This window comes from Stylophora pistillata, chromosome 6, assembly GCF_964205215.1.
Source record: "Stylophora pistillata chromosome 6, jaStyPist1.2, whole genome shotgun sequence".
Lineage (NCBI taxonomy): Eukaryota > Metazoa > Cnidaria > Anthozoa > Scleractinia > Pocilloporidae > Stylophora > Stylophora pistillata.
The window spans coordinates 28,222,325-28,238,853 of NC_142524.1; the positions used below are offsets into that span (position 1 = coordinate 28,222,325).

At 37.0% G+C, this 16,529-nt stretch overlaps 2 protein-coding genes across 2 annotated transcripts; both read left to right on the top strand.

Moving 5' to 3' along the window:
• Nucleotides 1–23: 23 nt before the first annotated feature.
• Nucleotides 24–4,481, top strand: LOC148729259 (uncharacterized). Its single transcript, XM_088762560.1, has 3 exons — nucleotides 24–284; nucleotides 1,932–2,323; nucleotides 2,892–4,481. Exons 1-3 carry the CDS (start codon nucleotides 72–74, stop codon nucleotides 3,133–3,135), a joined length of 849 nt encoding a protein of 282 aa, XP_088618686.1. The 5' UTR covers nucleotides 24–71; the 3' UTR covers nucleotides 3,136–4,481.
• An 859-nt stretch (nucleotides 4,482–5,340) lies between these two features.
• Nucleotides 5,341–14,766, top strand: LOC111329094 (tafazzin). Its single transcript, XM_088762561.1, has 11 exons — nucleotides 5,341–5,545; nucleotides 6,002–6,130; nucleotides 6,859–6,907; nucleotides 7,688–7,754; nucleotides 8,540–8,558; nucleotides 9,474–9,554; nucleotides 11,121–11,162; nucleotides 11,351–11,413; nucleotides 11,791–11,843; nucleotides 12,700–12,777; nucleotides 13,564–14,766. The coding sequence occupies exons 1-11, from the start codon at nucleotides 5,431–5,433 to the stop codon at nucleotides 13,654–13,656; spliced, it is 789 nt and encodes a 262-aa protein (XP_088618687.1). The 5' UTR covers nucleotides 5,341–5,430; the 3' UTR covers nucleotides 13,657–14,766.
• The last annotated feature ends 1,763 nt before the right edge of the window (nucleotides 14,767–16,529 follow it).

Sequence of the window (16,529 nt, forward strand, 5' to 3'; positions counted from 1 at the left end):
GTCCTATGCCAGTCAGTCACGGTCACGGTCTTTAGAAACTTTCACCTTTTATCACGGTGAAAGACTTGTTGATGATGGCGCAAAATTGGCGCCTAATTTTTCTTACATTATCGTTATGTATTTCTACGCTTTACAGTCAGTTGCCAAAGAAAGAAAAATACTACGCTATTAAGGAGGATATTCCTCGCATCAAATGCGAAACATGTCAAAAGGCGGTTAAGTATTTATATGGCAAAACCCATGATATGCGGACAGCTGAGGGTGGAACATCGAAATCGAGAAAGGTACAGTGTCTAACATTTGCGCGGATTTTTTTTGTCTTAATAATTGCCGGCGCACTTTTGAAAAAGAAAATGATGATCAAAATTCGCAGGTCGAGGAATCGTCAGCCATGGAATCGTTGCTTGTCCGCTAATGAGTACCATGTAGACAGATGTTAACGTTGTACATTTAAACCTTAACTCATCACTAGTTCATTTACAACAGGACAGATACTCATATGCATTTTTTATTCAAGTAAATGTTGCAAATTGTTAATTGCTCCATACCCAGCTCAAAGTTAATGTTTTTTCTATACTTTTAGTCGGCAGAAACAACTCTCATTATTTTTTTATTTTTTTTTATCAGATAATATTTTTGGGTAAAAATTTAAACACCCTGATTGAATTGTGATACAGTACAGGTGTCAAAGTTAGATACAATAACACAACGGATAACGTGAGATTCATTTGAAGAACTAAACTATCTCTTTCCAAAGCAGGCATGTATGTTAAATATTTTTTCCAAATATTATTTTTGGTTACTCACAACTTTAAGAAATCTCTTCTTGAATTTTGAGAAAAAATATTCATAAACTGTAACATATTTCAAATTGTTTTTTGTTTTGTTTCTAAGTTGAGACTGCTTTTAACAGACATAATGAAAAATAACTTTGTTGTCATTGAGTACAGCAGGGAGTCACTGAGTCCGTTAATAATACAATCATTTCTGTTTTTTTAGTATTTCTGTTTTGGTTCAAATCATGTTTTTATGAATGATTTAACATATCCAGGTGTATTTTATTGATAGGTTTGAAGTTTATTAAGAAGTGGCCCAGTTATATGAAGAAATGATAAATTTATTTATGAACCAAATTAATCCTTGGGGCTTGTTATTTTTGCTTTTTTCTTTTTAAGGAATTGGATCTTTAAAATAAATTATTTCTCTCTTTTTTTGTCGAAAAGTGATTTAAATTATATTATGTCTATAAAGATAGTATTGTGGAAAAAAAATATTTTAGTTGCATCTGACTTTTTTATCAGATAGAAGGGTTCATTGGAAATTATTTTAGAAATGTCTGGTTTGCTGCAAGTCACAATTAATTTTTATTATTTTGTCTTATCTTGTTGATGATATCTACACCTGATAGAGATTCAGCCAATTGGATCCACTGTATTTTATGAGTTCAGCTTACAATTTTTTTATATTGTAGAATTCCCAAAAAAAGTTCAACCTTAAAATAATGGATCTTTTGCATGTAATTTTTCTCTGGAGTACATTCCAAAATGTATCTATTTACTATTTTTTTTGGCAGATGTCTTAAGTTGGAAATTTCTTATTGAAGAAATTTTCAGACTAGAGATATAAAATATTTATCAGTAAACAGTGTCAGTTTTCTAAATCTGTTTCTGTTAGACTGATAAGGTAGGATGAAAAGCAAAAGAGAAAATTTTAAAAAATCCAATAGATTCAACAGGGTGCTCTATACCCTCTGTAAATTGATTCTTAAATTAATGAATGAAGCATAACACCAGGTCATGGTATCTGATTACCCTAAAAAATACACACTGATATGTGATTCACATTTAACTAATGGCTTGAGGAGAAACTTTTGTAGGTGTCTGCATGATATTGGTTTCATTATATTTCAAATTAATTTTTTTGGTTGATAGCTTGAAGAAGATAAAGTAATCGACCTTGTGGAGAAATCCTGCAATCCAGAGAAAGAGGAAGGAAGTTGGATTTCAAAAATAGACCTTGTGGAAAAGAATGGAGAGCTAAGACTTTCTGAGCAGTTTGATGTTGGAAAATGCAAAAGAGAATGTCAGACTGTTTCAAAGGCTTGCGAGGAGTCTATAGGGGACATAGACACAGATCTGGCAGAATTGCTATGGAAAGACAGATTAACTTTATCAAAATTGACCAATGAAGTTTGCTATTCCATGTCAAGTGCATGCAAAGGAAAGAAATTAAAGCTGAAGGCTGGAGAAAGAAAAATTGATGAAGAGTTTCATGTGATGACTGAAGATGAAAAGAAAGCAGATGAAGTTTTAAAACAAATGAGGTATAGATTTTTTAAGAGTTTGATACCATGGTATTGAGTTATTAATAATTGTAAGTTATTTTTAAGATGTTATTATAGTCAGGGATACTTCAGCAGTCGGGGAAGTTAAAAAAAAAACTCACTGGTCCATTTAGAAAGATGTTAACTATAGAGAAAAAAACTGAAGAAATAAAAGATTTCTAACCCCAACTAATTCCATTAATTAATTATTGAATGGATAGTTTAGATATTTACATGACATCAGTGTCACTTTTTCAGGTATTGTTGTACATTTTGCACACTAAAATAGAGATTTTGGCATTTCAGTTCCCTCACATGCTTGCTTGATTGTTCAGACTTGTTTTTTTCTCCCTTTTTCCAGTTCTAATTTTTTGTGTGACCTCCAACATGATAATAATAGTGATGAAAATTATGTTCATGGACATAAATAGATTTTGGACTCTTCTCAGAGTCATCTAGACCCTTGCGTAGCGGCTCAGGATAAAAAGGACCCTGAGTATATAAGGCCCAAAACATATTTATGCCTACAAACATGAACTCTACTGTTTAATTAAATTGTTTTCCTCAGAGGAATGCCTGGAATGCCAGGCATGGAAATGTACTCCAGAGAGGACATAGAAAAGATGCAAGACCAGCTTGGTGATCACAGAAAAGAAAATGTTGAGGGTGAAGAGGTGTTGGACAGTGAAGGAAACCTTTTCCATGGAGAAGAAGTTAGCTTCCTACAAACAGTTCTGAATGGACTATCATTGCTCTGGTCTTGGTTAAAGAGCCTTTGTGGATTCCGGAATAACTCATCAGGAGAATTATGACATCACAGCATGTTGTTTGGGGAATGTGATAGTGGAGACATCTTTGTCAAACTTGATTTGATTCAGCTAGGAATATTAGTATAATAATGTATTTAGCACCCAAAGCATTAACAGTTTTGGTGACCATAGTGAGAAAAGACAATTTTGGATACTAAAATGTTTTGTGTAAGTGGTCAATCTTGCAGCTGATACTAGTGATTTGAGTGCACCTCCTAGATTAATTGCCAAATTTCCAGCGGTCTTGCTTATTTAAAAAAAAAAAAAAAAAAAAGCAATGTAGTCACTGGAATAGTACCAGTAGTTCATGTTATATTTCACAAATTTTCCTTTGTCATTTATTAACCTCCCTGGCAACTAAACTCCTATTTCTGGGTAAGGTAACGAATCTGATCCAACCGACGCGTCGGCCGACACGTCGGCCGGACCTTATAGAAAGACTCTGCCTCGCTGGTACTTTCGCTTGGCTCCAAACTTCAACTCGTTGATCTCCACTGTTTTTACTACACCTCCGATCTTCATGTCAGCGTTCATAATTTTCGTCGAACATACCATTCGTAAGTCGCTCAGCGCACTGATCACTGTAGGCTTTGAAAGGCTAGTCAGTCTGGCGATGTTACTTCCAGAAGCCTTGATAGCCCACAGGAACATTAGATGAAGCCACGTACTCAGCGGGATGTTGGAACCTTCGAAAAACCAGGTTTGAAAAGCCAGGTTCGACAGCGGCTGTTTGTACAGCATCGGTGGTGTGTCGGTAGTGTGTCGGCCGACGCGTCGGTTGGATCAGATTCGTTACCTTTACCCTATTTCTGGAGACCATTTGGTAAGTAAGGATGTCAGTTGGCTTTATAGAAAAAGTTGAGCTTGGAGCCCTGATATTAGATATAAGAGTTTGTAAAGGGTAGCAATATTTAAATTGTTATAAGTCCTGAAAACTTTTTAAAGTGGTTGCAAATTCTGGGAGGGGTTTGTGACAGGGTCAAAAGTTGTAACAAGGTGGTCCCCAATGCAACTGAAAATTGACAACTAGAATTTTAATGGTATTTTCTAGTAGGCAACAAACTTGAAGTCTTGTTGTATTGCATTTAGGTTATTGTTAGTTTTTAGGCTTGCTTAGGTATGCTGATGAACACAAACCAAGTATGGACTCAATTCTAACAATGCAACCATAGCTTTGGAACTGAACTGACACTCTTGCACCATTTTTGTGTTATTCCTCTTTGGTGAAGTTGCATCGTTGCTATTTATTTGGCAAGTGACCAGTCATATTAAATTTTGAAATTGGTCTAAATTTTATTATCAACTTGTATTGTAATTTTCATCTGGAATTAAAAATATCAATTGTGATACATGCTTTGGTTTGATGACGTTTTGTGGTAGTTACTTAGTTTGACTGTTAGCTGTGCTTAATTCGTTTGTCACTGACCTTGGAAGAACTGACTGCTATGAGATGAAAGAAACTTTGCTGTTGTTGGTGTTGTCTTTCAACCTCAAATGACAGTTGACAAAGGGACACTCCGGGGAAACCCCTATCACACAGCCAATTTCCATGCAGGATTATTCAGCTAAAATAAAGCAAATCTCCCCTCCTAATGGAATGTAACTACAACCAATTGCAAGAATGTTGAGACACTTTGTTTAATAAATGCATTTACTGACTTCCTAGGATAGCCAAAAGGAAATTGTGCCCAAACAAGAACAAAAACATGGCCTCTTCCTCAATTCAAAAAATGTTCATGTAAGCTTGGGGTAGGATATATTATGTGAGATTGCAAGGTGAACAGTTTTCTCTTGTCCTGGCGAGCTAGATGTCTCAACTTCTTTTTTTTTTTCAAGTGTTAGTTACTAGCCTTTGATATTGGGTTTAGACACTTGCCTAGACTCAGTGTACCTACTCAGGCTATCAAGAATTAAGTGGAAACTACCGGGGAATCCCTCCCCAAGTTCACTTTACAAAATTTGAGATATATAATTTACAGTAAAGGAAAAATAGGTAAGGCATTCACTAGCTGCTTTTTATAAAGAAAACTAATCATTTGCATGGATTGTGCAACGCTTTTTATTTTTTTGTTGATAAAATAATTGTCGAACATAAACGACCGTGAACTGTCTCCGTGAATTCCCCCACTTACCCCTCCCTCCAAAAATGTTGTTTGGAACGGTTATTGAACAGCTTGAGCCCGCAGCAGTATCTTCAGTGGTTTGTTAAGTAATTATTATTTAGGTCTTCTCGATATTTGCACGTTGGCAGTAACGAATTCATGGTTTATCGCATGTGCGTTTTATACTCATGTGGCCATGAAACCGGCTTTGAAATGGCCGTTACAGATGGCGCTAATGGACAAACTATCCTGGAGATTACAGAGCACCTTCCTTATCGGCTTGATTGGCCTCTCAAGTAAAATATTTTTAGGTAGGTCCCCTGAGTTAGCATAGTTATCCGTTCACCTTTGAAGACTTTGGCGTTGAGTTAGTGTGAAAATTATCTAATTTTATCCATCGATTTTTAAGATCTGAGCAAGATCAACAGGTCTTTATGATGTGAAATAGTCATCTTTATTGACAAGGGTGATTTATAGAAATCCAAACTCGAATTTATGCCAGAACGGTATCGCTTGATCTTTGAAATAAGTATTGGGTATACCCTTATGTAGATTATTCGGCCGTCGAAAGTCTTGCATAAATATGCAGCTATTTTTTTTTTTTTTTTTTTTCATTATCTTGTGTAAAGCCATGTAGTAAGTGAATTGTTCTTTTGGTTTTGCTGTCTTCCAAAATGTGCATGATGCAGGTACATGTATTTAAAACTTTGTAGAATAATAACGGTACTTTTAATTTGATAGCCTCAGTTTTTTTTGCTTGTTTGTAGAATGGTTTAACTCAGTCAGAAAGTACAATTTTGATATTTTGGAGAGGAGTGCTAAAGACAGACCAGATGGGGTTCCATTAGTTACAGTGTGTAACCATACATCTTGTCTTGATGATCCATGTCTATGGGGTAAGTAGTCACATCATCTCAGAGTTTACTTATGGTTGAATCATTTATAAGCCAAAATATGTTAATTATAAGACCCAGGTGATCATTGATAACATGTGAAATGAGCGGTACATTAAATGGACAACCACATTTTAACAAGCAGAAACGGCTAACAACTTTCATGTAATAGTTGATCTTTATCTTTATCTTTATTATTATTGTTTGTGTTATACAAGTGAATTCCTAAGATGGGCCAAAGCCAGAGGCTTAAATGGCTTATGGTCAGAGACAAAAACTGATTTTTCAAAGAACAATAGACTAATCTAAGGTATTCTAATCTAATCTAATCTAATCAAATCTAGGTAATAAACAATAATCGGGGTATATATTAGAAGTTCAGTATAATGTTCACAAATTTACAAACAGCAGTAGATTAATCTAAGTAGTAAACTATAGTCCGGGTATATCAGAGGTTCAGTATGATATTCAATTTTGGTAGCTAAAAATTTAATTCAGGTTCAAGAAGTACAATTTAAGCTTCTTTTTGAAGTTACTAATAAGGCTATTACGGATCAACCTTTATATGCATGGTCATAATTATTCTACCACAGAAGTGAGACATACCACAAATTGCCAAAATCTAATACACATGAGCATTCATTGTACATGGTATCCCCCCCAAAGACAGTAAGAAGAGCAATCTATTTTTAACAGGTTTTAAAGCTAACCTTTCATGTTTCTTTTTGTAGGACTTGTACAATTGAAAAGTGTTCTAAACTCAAGCAAACAGATTCGATGGTGAGTGTACTAAACAATTGACATCTCAATTTCTTACCAGGGTTGGCACACTTGAGACAAGAGTTGCCTAATGGTTAGCACATTGAACTCATAAAGGGTCAAAGTGTGAGTCCTGACAGGGTGATTGTGATGTGTTCTTGGGAGAGACACATTGTTCTCACACTGGCTCCACCTCACCAAAAGTATTATTGGGAAGTGGCAAACTGGCAGGGACACTAAAGAAAAGCTGTGGTTAGGAGGGTACTGTGGTAGGGGGTAGGGAGGTACTGTGGTAGGGGTGGGGAGGTACTGTGGTAGGGGGTGAGGGTACTGTGATAGGGGGGTGGGGTACTGTGGTAGGGGGAGGGGAGGTACTGTGGTAGGGGGTGGGGGCACTGTTGTAGGGGGTGGGGGTACTGTGATAGGGGGTGGGGGTACAGTGATAGGGGTGGGGGTACTGTGGTAGGGGGAGGGGAGGTACTGTGGTAGGGGGTGGGGGGTACTGTGATAGGGGGTGGGGGTACTGTGGTAGGGGGTGGGGGTACTGTGATAGGGGGTGGGGGTACTGTGATAGGGGATGGGGAGGTACTGTGGTAGGGGGTGGGGGTACTGTCATAGGGGGGTGGGGGTACTGTGATAGGTGGTGAGGGATAAGTGTGATGTGTTAAGGAAGAGTAGACATACTCCTTGTCAGTAAATGCAACAGGACTGGTTATGACTTTGCTTTTTTCCATACAATCTTATTAGTAATATACAGTATTAAGGCATAGTTTACTGACAGAAGCACCTTGTGCTCCTCAGGACTCTTGGTGCCCAAGAACTTCTATTTTCAACTCCTTTCCGTACCTTCTTATTTAGCAGAGCTAAGGTAAGATGATGAAAATGAATAGCTCAGACAAGTAGTTTATCATTTTTAATTATCATTTTCACAATCTCATAGTATCAGGTCAGATATGTTATGCTTTGGATAAAAAGAAGGCATCTACGTGTATAAGAGATAGCATGTGTAAAGTGAAATATTCTTCATGTACTCTAACTTGGATTTGTAAAGTAGCTTTATCTGCTAGTTTCATCAAATGTCCTCCACTCCAAGCCCAACAGTTTGACAGACTAAGACCAGGTCACAATTCAAGAACTCAAAGCTCTCGGCTACTCTTGGTGACTAGTGTGTGGGTTAACCAAGGGAGCACAGCAGAATTTATTTTGAGCCACGAAGCGGCGACTTTCCAAGGTTAGTACTAATGAGCCCCGAAGGGGCGAGAGTATTGTAAAAGACCAATACTCTCGCCGCTGCGGGACTCAAAATAAATTCTGCTGTGCTCCCTTGGGTTAACTTATATGGCCTTTGTAAACCTCATGACATTGTAGGTAAAGGAAAAGAGCCTAAAGATAATTTTTTATTGTTCTTTTTTTAATAAGACTATAAATAGTGTTTAAACCAAGGAGAAGGGTGAAAAATCTCATTTTTTTTTGTTTAAACTTTAAGTGTTGGTCCAGTCAGAGGCTTGTACCTGCAAACAATAATCCAGTGCTCTATCACTTCATCTTATTAGTTGGGTTGTCAATATTTGATCTTGATAATTTTTTTTCTTTTATCTATCTATCTATCAATCTTTCTATTTGTTATTTATCTATTTGTACTTATTTTTATAGGCAATTCCTGTTATCAGAGGTAAGCCATTCCTTCACTTTGATCCTTGTTTAAAATTTCACTTGATAGTTTTGCTTTCCTTTGTGTGAGCATGTAGTTCCATCTAATAAATACTTTGCACTTTAGATCAAACTTTCCAAGTTTGATAAGTGGTTAGAATATAAAGATGTATTAATTAGACAAGACATGTGACTGTCCAAAGGCCACCTGGGATAGTGATTGATGGTTCTGACGAGTTTTTAGAGTAGAGTTACAAAATTCAAGAAAGTCCTGTCATTTAACTTGGTTAAAAAGAATGATTCATGTATGGCCACTAGAACTAAAGATTATTAATTTTAAAAAAAATAAATTAAAGTAAGAAAATGCTGCATTAGATAGAAGATTTCATTGTGGCCATCTTCCTCATGATTCAGGAGTATTAAAAGGGTTGTTTTCATTCCACTGTAAAACTAAGTGTAGTATTTTAATTTTGTGCAGGCTTTATTGCTCTGATGAACATCATAATGTTTTGAGCTCTGTTTTAACCCAGGCTCAACACTAACGGTAGCCAACTACCCACAGACTGGTAGAAATTCAATTTTGGCTAGTGGTTTTCTATTTCCACCAGCCAGTTTGGCTAATAAACAAACTGAAATTGTTGTAACATCTAAGTTGTCACAAGCCACTTGGCTAGTAAGTTGAAAAGTTCGTGTCGAGCCCTCAACCCTTAAGTCCGTCACAGTGACTAGCTTCTAATAATATTCTCCTTACAATATCACCCTTGAATCAAACATGAAAGTCATGAGAATTGACAAAACGATCACCAACTAAAGGAGCTCTTGACTGTTAAACAAATTCTCTATGTTTAGCACCGTAGGAAATGTATAGAGAATGGTATGGAGAATATGCATACTGATAGGGTGTGGAGATCTAACTTACAGTGCTGTTATCCATCAGGTGATGGTATTTTTCAGAAAGGAGTGGATGTTGCTATTGAACGGTTGAATAAAGGAGAATGGATTCATGTTTTTCCTGAAGGTAACCAATGCTGAAGAGCTTTTGATTAATTTAGAAATCTAAGTTGAGTTTACTGTTATCAGACAATCAATTTTTCTTGTATTATCAAGGCTTGATTGAAAGAGTATTAATTGAGCTACAATAGTTGGTATGCATGCAAGCAGGGGTTTCAATGAAAGCCAGTTACCAATGGTTTTCAGGCACTTGTAAGACTATTCATTGCCCTCTGTTTAGCCTTTGAACAGCCTCTTGTGTTTGGGTTTTGCCATGTGGCACAGCTCCTTTAATGTCATCAGCAGCTTCTTATGGAAAAAGTTAATGAAACCCCTGAAGTAAGTTGAATTGCTGATGGAAGAGAGGGTTAGCTCTTTGAACAAATTATCATTGGCAGCTATACTTAGTCTAGTAGTAGGGGTTTGGAACATAGCGTGGAGAACAATTTTGATCGATGTAATTATCGCTAAAGGGGAGGGTCACCATTTGTCACAGCATTTATTATCCAATCTTGTTATTTCTTTCATTCAAAATTGCAAGTCTGATTTGTCAACAAGAATCAATCAGAAATTTTGATAAAAGTAATTTCTTTTCAAACTGTTTTGTGGAGGTTGTTGACCTTTAGTGACAGCTGTTTCAAAGTGATATACAAACCTCAAAGGGCTCAATGTTTTGAGCATGCAGAATGGCATTTAATCCTCAAACTCCCAGAAGTGATTAATGTAACTTTTCTCAATATTATCCATATATTATCCAGCAAACAGGTAATGAGAATACTTAAACTCATTAGGTAGAAGTTATTATCTTGATCTAACACCAAATTCTTTTATAACATAGCTTGTAAATTCGTGCAATCAAATTCAATAGTGTGAGTGTGCTTCAATTTTCCATTGTGCACGTTGGTGACGTCAGCAAACAAATGCCTCACAAAAAATTTTTTTCTCACGAGTGACTTCAGCATTTTTCATTAAAAAATGGGAAAAACTTTGGCAAAAAAGTTTAACTAGACATGGCAACAAGCAAACAAGCCAATGAAGATCTGCCTACTTTTTCTTTGGGAATGGATTTTTTAACTCCCAAGAAAGAACCCAGAGAAAGGGAAAACAAAACAATCAACGGTTTCATCTCGTTTCGGAACTCTAACTTCATTTCCATGCATGAATTCACCTGTCAGTTTTTGACCAATCTGAGATAAGGTCATTGAAGCATGGCAAAATACTTTTCCGAAACAAAATAAACAATGCATTGAAGCGTAGGAGAGGGAATTTCTGCCCTTTATACATAAACTACAGTATTGAAAATGTTATAAAACAATTGGTTCATACGTCAGCTGTGTGTTCATCGAGATATAAAGCACTTGGGACGTTTGGAGAGCACTCAAGAAGCTAGAGTTGCTCTCGGCTATGCCTCGAGCAACTTTTGTGCTCTCCAAACTTCCCGCGTGCTTCATATCTCGATGATGCACGCTGACGCATGAACTAATTGTTAAATGACTAATGTATGTAAGGAAATGAGTGACAAGTTTAGGGGAGAATTAATAATCAGATCTTGGGAGTCAAAGTGTGAACATCTTACTGCCTTCATTCTCTTTAGGTGCTGTTAATATAAATGATTCTATCAAGAGACTCAAGTGGGGTAAGTACAGTCATGTATATGTAAAATATTAGAATTGAGTTGGGGTTGAATTGTCTGCAAATAGTTTTAGTTACAGGGGTAATATTCATCCTCCTTTTAAGATCACCAAGGAAGAGTATTTTGCCCATTTTATGTCTGCATTCTTTTCCAATTCTTTTTACTCCACTAATGTGAGTTTATGGTGTCAGGTGTTGGGCGGCTTATTGCAGAGGCACAAGTAACACCAATCGTTGTCCCATTTTGGCATGAAGGTAAAGTACCTAATAAACTGTTTATAACTTTGGAACTTAAGGTGATTCCTCAGAAAACAGTTATAGATTCACAATTTTTTTCTTAACTTTCCAATGTCATGAAAATATTCACAAGCAGAAGCTCTATATTTTTCACCCTTTCACTTGGGTCAGTTGAGAATTTAGAAACATGGAATCTAGAATGCTGCACCTCTCTGGATAACTAGTAATTTTTTAAAAAACTTATGTTTAGAAAATTGCTTGATTGTTTTGTTTTGTTTTGTTTTTTTTATTCAAGACAAATAGCAATGTGTAGAATATGAACCTCTTGTACAGTATAACTTTACTTTGATTTTCAAAGAACCCTTCAGCAAGCAGTGCACCTTGTCTTTTTGTAGGAATGGATGATGTTTTACCTAACCGTAGCCCCTATATTCCAAGAATAATGAAGGTTAGTTTCTGTTTTGGTGTAGACTGGCTGACAGACAGCTTGACTGGTTGATTGATTGTTGATTGATCAACTGATTGATTGACTGATTAATTGATTGTTGATTGATCAACTGATTGATTGACTGATTAATTGATTGTTGATTGATTGATTGACTGATTAATTGATTGTTGATTGATCAACTGATTGATTGACTGATTAATTGATTGTTGATTGATCAACTGATTGATTGACTGATTAATTGATTGTTGATTGATCAACTGATTGATTGACTGATTGATTAACTAATGGCTTGACTGAGTGACTGCCTGACAGACTGAGCGGTTGACTTGCTGAGGCAAGGAAGGACAAAGTGGGGGACTGACTCATTGGCTGACAGACACATTTTGAGACTTACTTATTAATCAACTTATTGACTGACAGAGTGAGTGAGGATTGAGTTAATAATTAATGAGTTAATTGACTGGGCCGACTGGCTATAAAGAAGCAAGGGATGTTTTCTCGGGGTAGACCAACAAATCTGTGTATTAGCACTCCTGAAAGAAAAGTTTGTGTTTAAGAGGTTTAGGTTTAAGTCCTCAGGGTCATTATCTGGCGTTTTTTGGGCTAGACTCATTAACCTTACGCATCCACCCTCCTTACAAGAATAATTATAATAAATGGATTGTGGAAAACTGTCAGGGAAACTTGTTTGCATGGTGGCTACCTGCAATGGAATATCACCTTATCTAAACAGAGTAGCAACTTGATCCTCCTTGCTAAAAAAGCCAGGATACGCCCTTATTTCTGGTCCTTCGGTAGTCTTTTATTATCGAGTTACATTGTAGCTAAGCCTTCCATGTTTTACTTTTCACAACAGAGAGTCACCGTGCTTATAGGAGAGCCAATGGAGTTCACGGAGACTGTAGAAGAATATCGAAATGCCAAGAAAACTGCTGTAAGTTATTCAATAAGACTAGTATACTTATCAGTTAATTAGGCGCCAAGTGACCAACAAGCTGTACGCAATTCTGATGGTCCTTGGGAATCAGCGAATTCTAAACCCCCTGTTCAGTTTGTGGAAACACTTCGCTAGCCTCAAGCCTCTCGGTGCTCAAATGACTTTCATGCGGTCCTCGTCACGACATTTACAAGGGGTAGAGGGATAAATGGGAAGAAGTGTGAAGAAGTTTTTTCATCCTAGTTAACCCAACATCTGATGGTTAATTCTCCCCTCAAGTTGCTACACATTTCCTTGTAAACTAGTTATAAGAATTTGGTGTTAGATCAAGAAAACAACTTCGGCATGATAAGTCTGAGTATTCTCATTACCTGTTTGCAGGACAAAGCATGGATATTATAGGGAGAAGTTACATGTCAATCACTTCTGGGAGTTTAGGGGTTAAGGTTTCATAGAGTCTGGAGCCCTGCTTTGGCATTCCTCCTCTAGGAGAGTTAGGATGCGGTCGTTTCCTTTTTACCCTCTGGTGTTGATCTGGGGGAAAATTAAGACATGCTTCTGGTTTTTCTATGTTACGGTCACATTGCGTATGCGTTAACTCGCCGTCATCTTTGATGAACTCGCCGACGTATTTGATCAACTCGGCTAATTCACGATGACACGGGATATGGCTAAGGTGGGTTGACCAAGGGCGTGAGCGAGTTTTCTTGGGCGTGTTCGTGAACTTCTCTTTTTCTTACAAGTTTGGAAAGCTCATTGTTGACAACATTGTATTTAATTCAGATGGAGGCAAGAAAACACATCACTGATAAGATACAAGAGCGGTTTAAGGAGCTCAAGGAGGAGACACAGCTCCTGCACAGCAAATGGAGATAACACCTCACCAAATATTTTTATTTTAGAGATTTAAAATGTTTTTGGTGTTTGATTTATTTGATCTGATTCTTAATTCTCCCCTCTAGCTGCTATACATCTCCTTGTTAATTACTAACGAGAATTTGGTTGTGATGTTACTGCCAAAAGGCGAATCTTTTCGTGGCCGCTTACAGCAGTGATTACAAACGCTCGATCGGAGGGAGAGGTTTGAACTAATGAAGAACCAACAAAAAATACAAGCTTACAAAATGCAGACATATAAAACTGAAAGGCGGCTAAAGCGAACGCGATGAACATAATAACTAGGAACTTACATTGTATCGGCGCTGTAGGCCGCGAAAAGGCAACTCTAAACCAGATGTTCTCTAAGACAAGATGTTCTCTAAGACAAGATATTCTCTAAGACAAGATGTTCTCTCGATGAAATCAACGATGAAACTAAAAAGCTAGAATATTAACAACATGTAAATTACACCGAACACGGGAAAGAAAAACAAAACGTATTCCCGAAGGAACGCTAATGAACTGAAATAAAATGCAGAGAATGCTAAATTCTACAGGTGGATCAAGACAACTTTTACCTGATCAGTTTGGGTTTTCTTATCGCCTGTTTACTGGATAATGTATTGATATAATGGGGAGAACTTACTTGTTAATCACATCTGAGAGTTTTAAGAGGGTTGAGGGGCCTCTGCCAGTATCATTCACCGTAAAATAAAATAAAAAATCACAGATGAAAATTTCTCCGGCTTACAAGAGTCTACTACGAAGAGCGTGCAATCCAACAATCGTTACGTACTATCATTAAAATCCTTCTCCATGCTCAGATCATGTGCGATCACATGTTCCTTATTTTTCCAGCGCAAAAAGTGACATTCTCCAAATTGACGGAATGATATTTCAGCGGACGATTTATTTCTTCCGCTTTTTGCACTGGAGAAAAAAAACATGGAACGACTGATCGCTGTTTTCTCTGTTAATTAAAATCGACATTTCTTCAGTTTTATCCTAGTTTTTGTTTTTTCGTCCATTTATGAATTCGGATAGTTTCTTTGGAGGTAAAACAGTATTATGGTTTCATGTTGTTAATAAAAGGAACAAAAACTCAAACTTGTGGTAATATGTTTTATGTCCCCTTTTCTGCACATTTGGAGTCTTCGCTGTCTCGAGTAGAAGGTAATTGGTTTATCGTTATATTTGACAATACGGGGTAAAGTAGTCGAGGAACACGTGATATCCAGAGTTATTGGAGGGTTTCTTGTCTTTTCTGCGACGTGTTAAACTCGCCAACAATACGTCTGTCGCTTTGTTTTGTATTCTCTCTACTGTATTCTCTGGGTCTCACTAAAGATTTATCTACTTTGGACAAAAGATAAAGTCTAAATGATTTCGCGTACGACTCGTTTTCTTTAAATTATTTGGAATCTCTTCTTTCTATATATGTCGAAATTCCTTTCAATCACGAAACTTTATGAAAATACTTTTAAGAAAGGCTGATAGTTTCTAAAGAAACTGTTTGGGGCTGCGTCGGTGGGGGTAACGAAATAATTTGGATATATCAACAAAGTTGAAATGGTAAATTGGTCACCGTAACGATTACAAAAGCTGACGTTTCGAGCGTTAGCCCTTCGTCGGAGCGAATAGAGGAATTGTGGGTTGTGTGTGCTTTTAAAGGCTTTTAAGAAATTTAATCATGTCATCTCCCGAGTCGCTGAGTTAACCTTGAACAGTGTTGGCGAGTCGACCCCAGGTACCGTGAACGAGTTGACTGAAGACGACCATCGAAACTAAGCCTAAGGTGTCGGTGAGTTGACTAACGTTGCTTCTGATTTGGTTGTCGCCGATTTGTCATAACAGCTTTTGATCGGGAACAACCTGGATTCCAATGTTCAAAATGAATTTCGCATGTCGGCCATAATTTGTGCGTTGCGTGGCAGTTTTTGTTTAGTTTGCTCTGAAATGAAAAAATGCAGTGATTTCAGAATAGACTGAAGCTATATTTAGTCAAACACGCAAATTTTTTTCTCTTTTTGCGTTAACTGATAATGCCTCTATTGTTTATTGTCTAAAAGATAGCAAATGTGAGGGTGTGGATGGTCTTTCTATGTCTCCCATCAAAGAAACTGATTTACTTGCTGCTCCTTTATCTCATATTTGCAATCTATCGTTTGAGCATGGTGTCTGCCCTGATAAACTCAAAATCGCAAAGATTATCCCAGTTTTTAAAAGTGATGACCCTTCTTTGTTCTCAAACTATCGGCCTATTTCTATTCTCCGGCTGTCTTTCTAAGGTCTTCGAGAAACTTTTTTACCTCAGGATTTCTCACAAAGTTTAATATCCTTAATGATCACCAGCATGGATTCAGACCACATCACTCTACTGCTATGGCCATCTTAGAACTTGTCAATAATATTTATGAAAGTTTTGAAAACAATCAGTACACTGTTGGAGTCTTCATTGATCTTAAGAGAGCATTTGATACAGTCAATCATGAAATACTTCTGGATAAACTAACTTTTTATGGCATTAAAGGTATCCCATTGACCTGGCTGACTAACTATTTGTCCCACAGACAGCAGTGCATTGTGGTCTATGACCATCCCTCTTCATATAATCCGGTCGTTTGTGGGGTTCCCCATGGTTCAGTTCTTGGACCTCTACTTTTTCTTTTATACATTAATGATCTTTTTCATGTCTCCAACCACTTGTCTATCATTAGGGACTTTAAAAAACCACGATGGCGACGCCAAGGAAGACTTCGATTAAAAAATAAATTTCTACTCTTAGTTAGAATTTCAAAAATGGCTGCAGGAGCTTACTGTCTCATACAGCGCCACAGCTCAACTTCAGCATGACGTATAAAGTAGCCGTT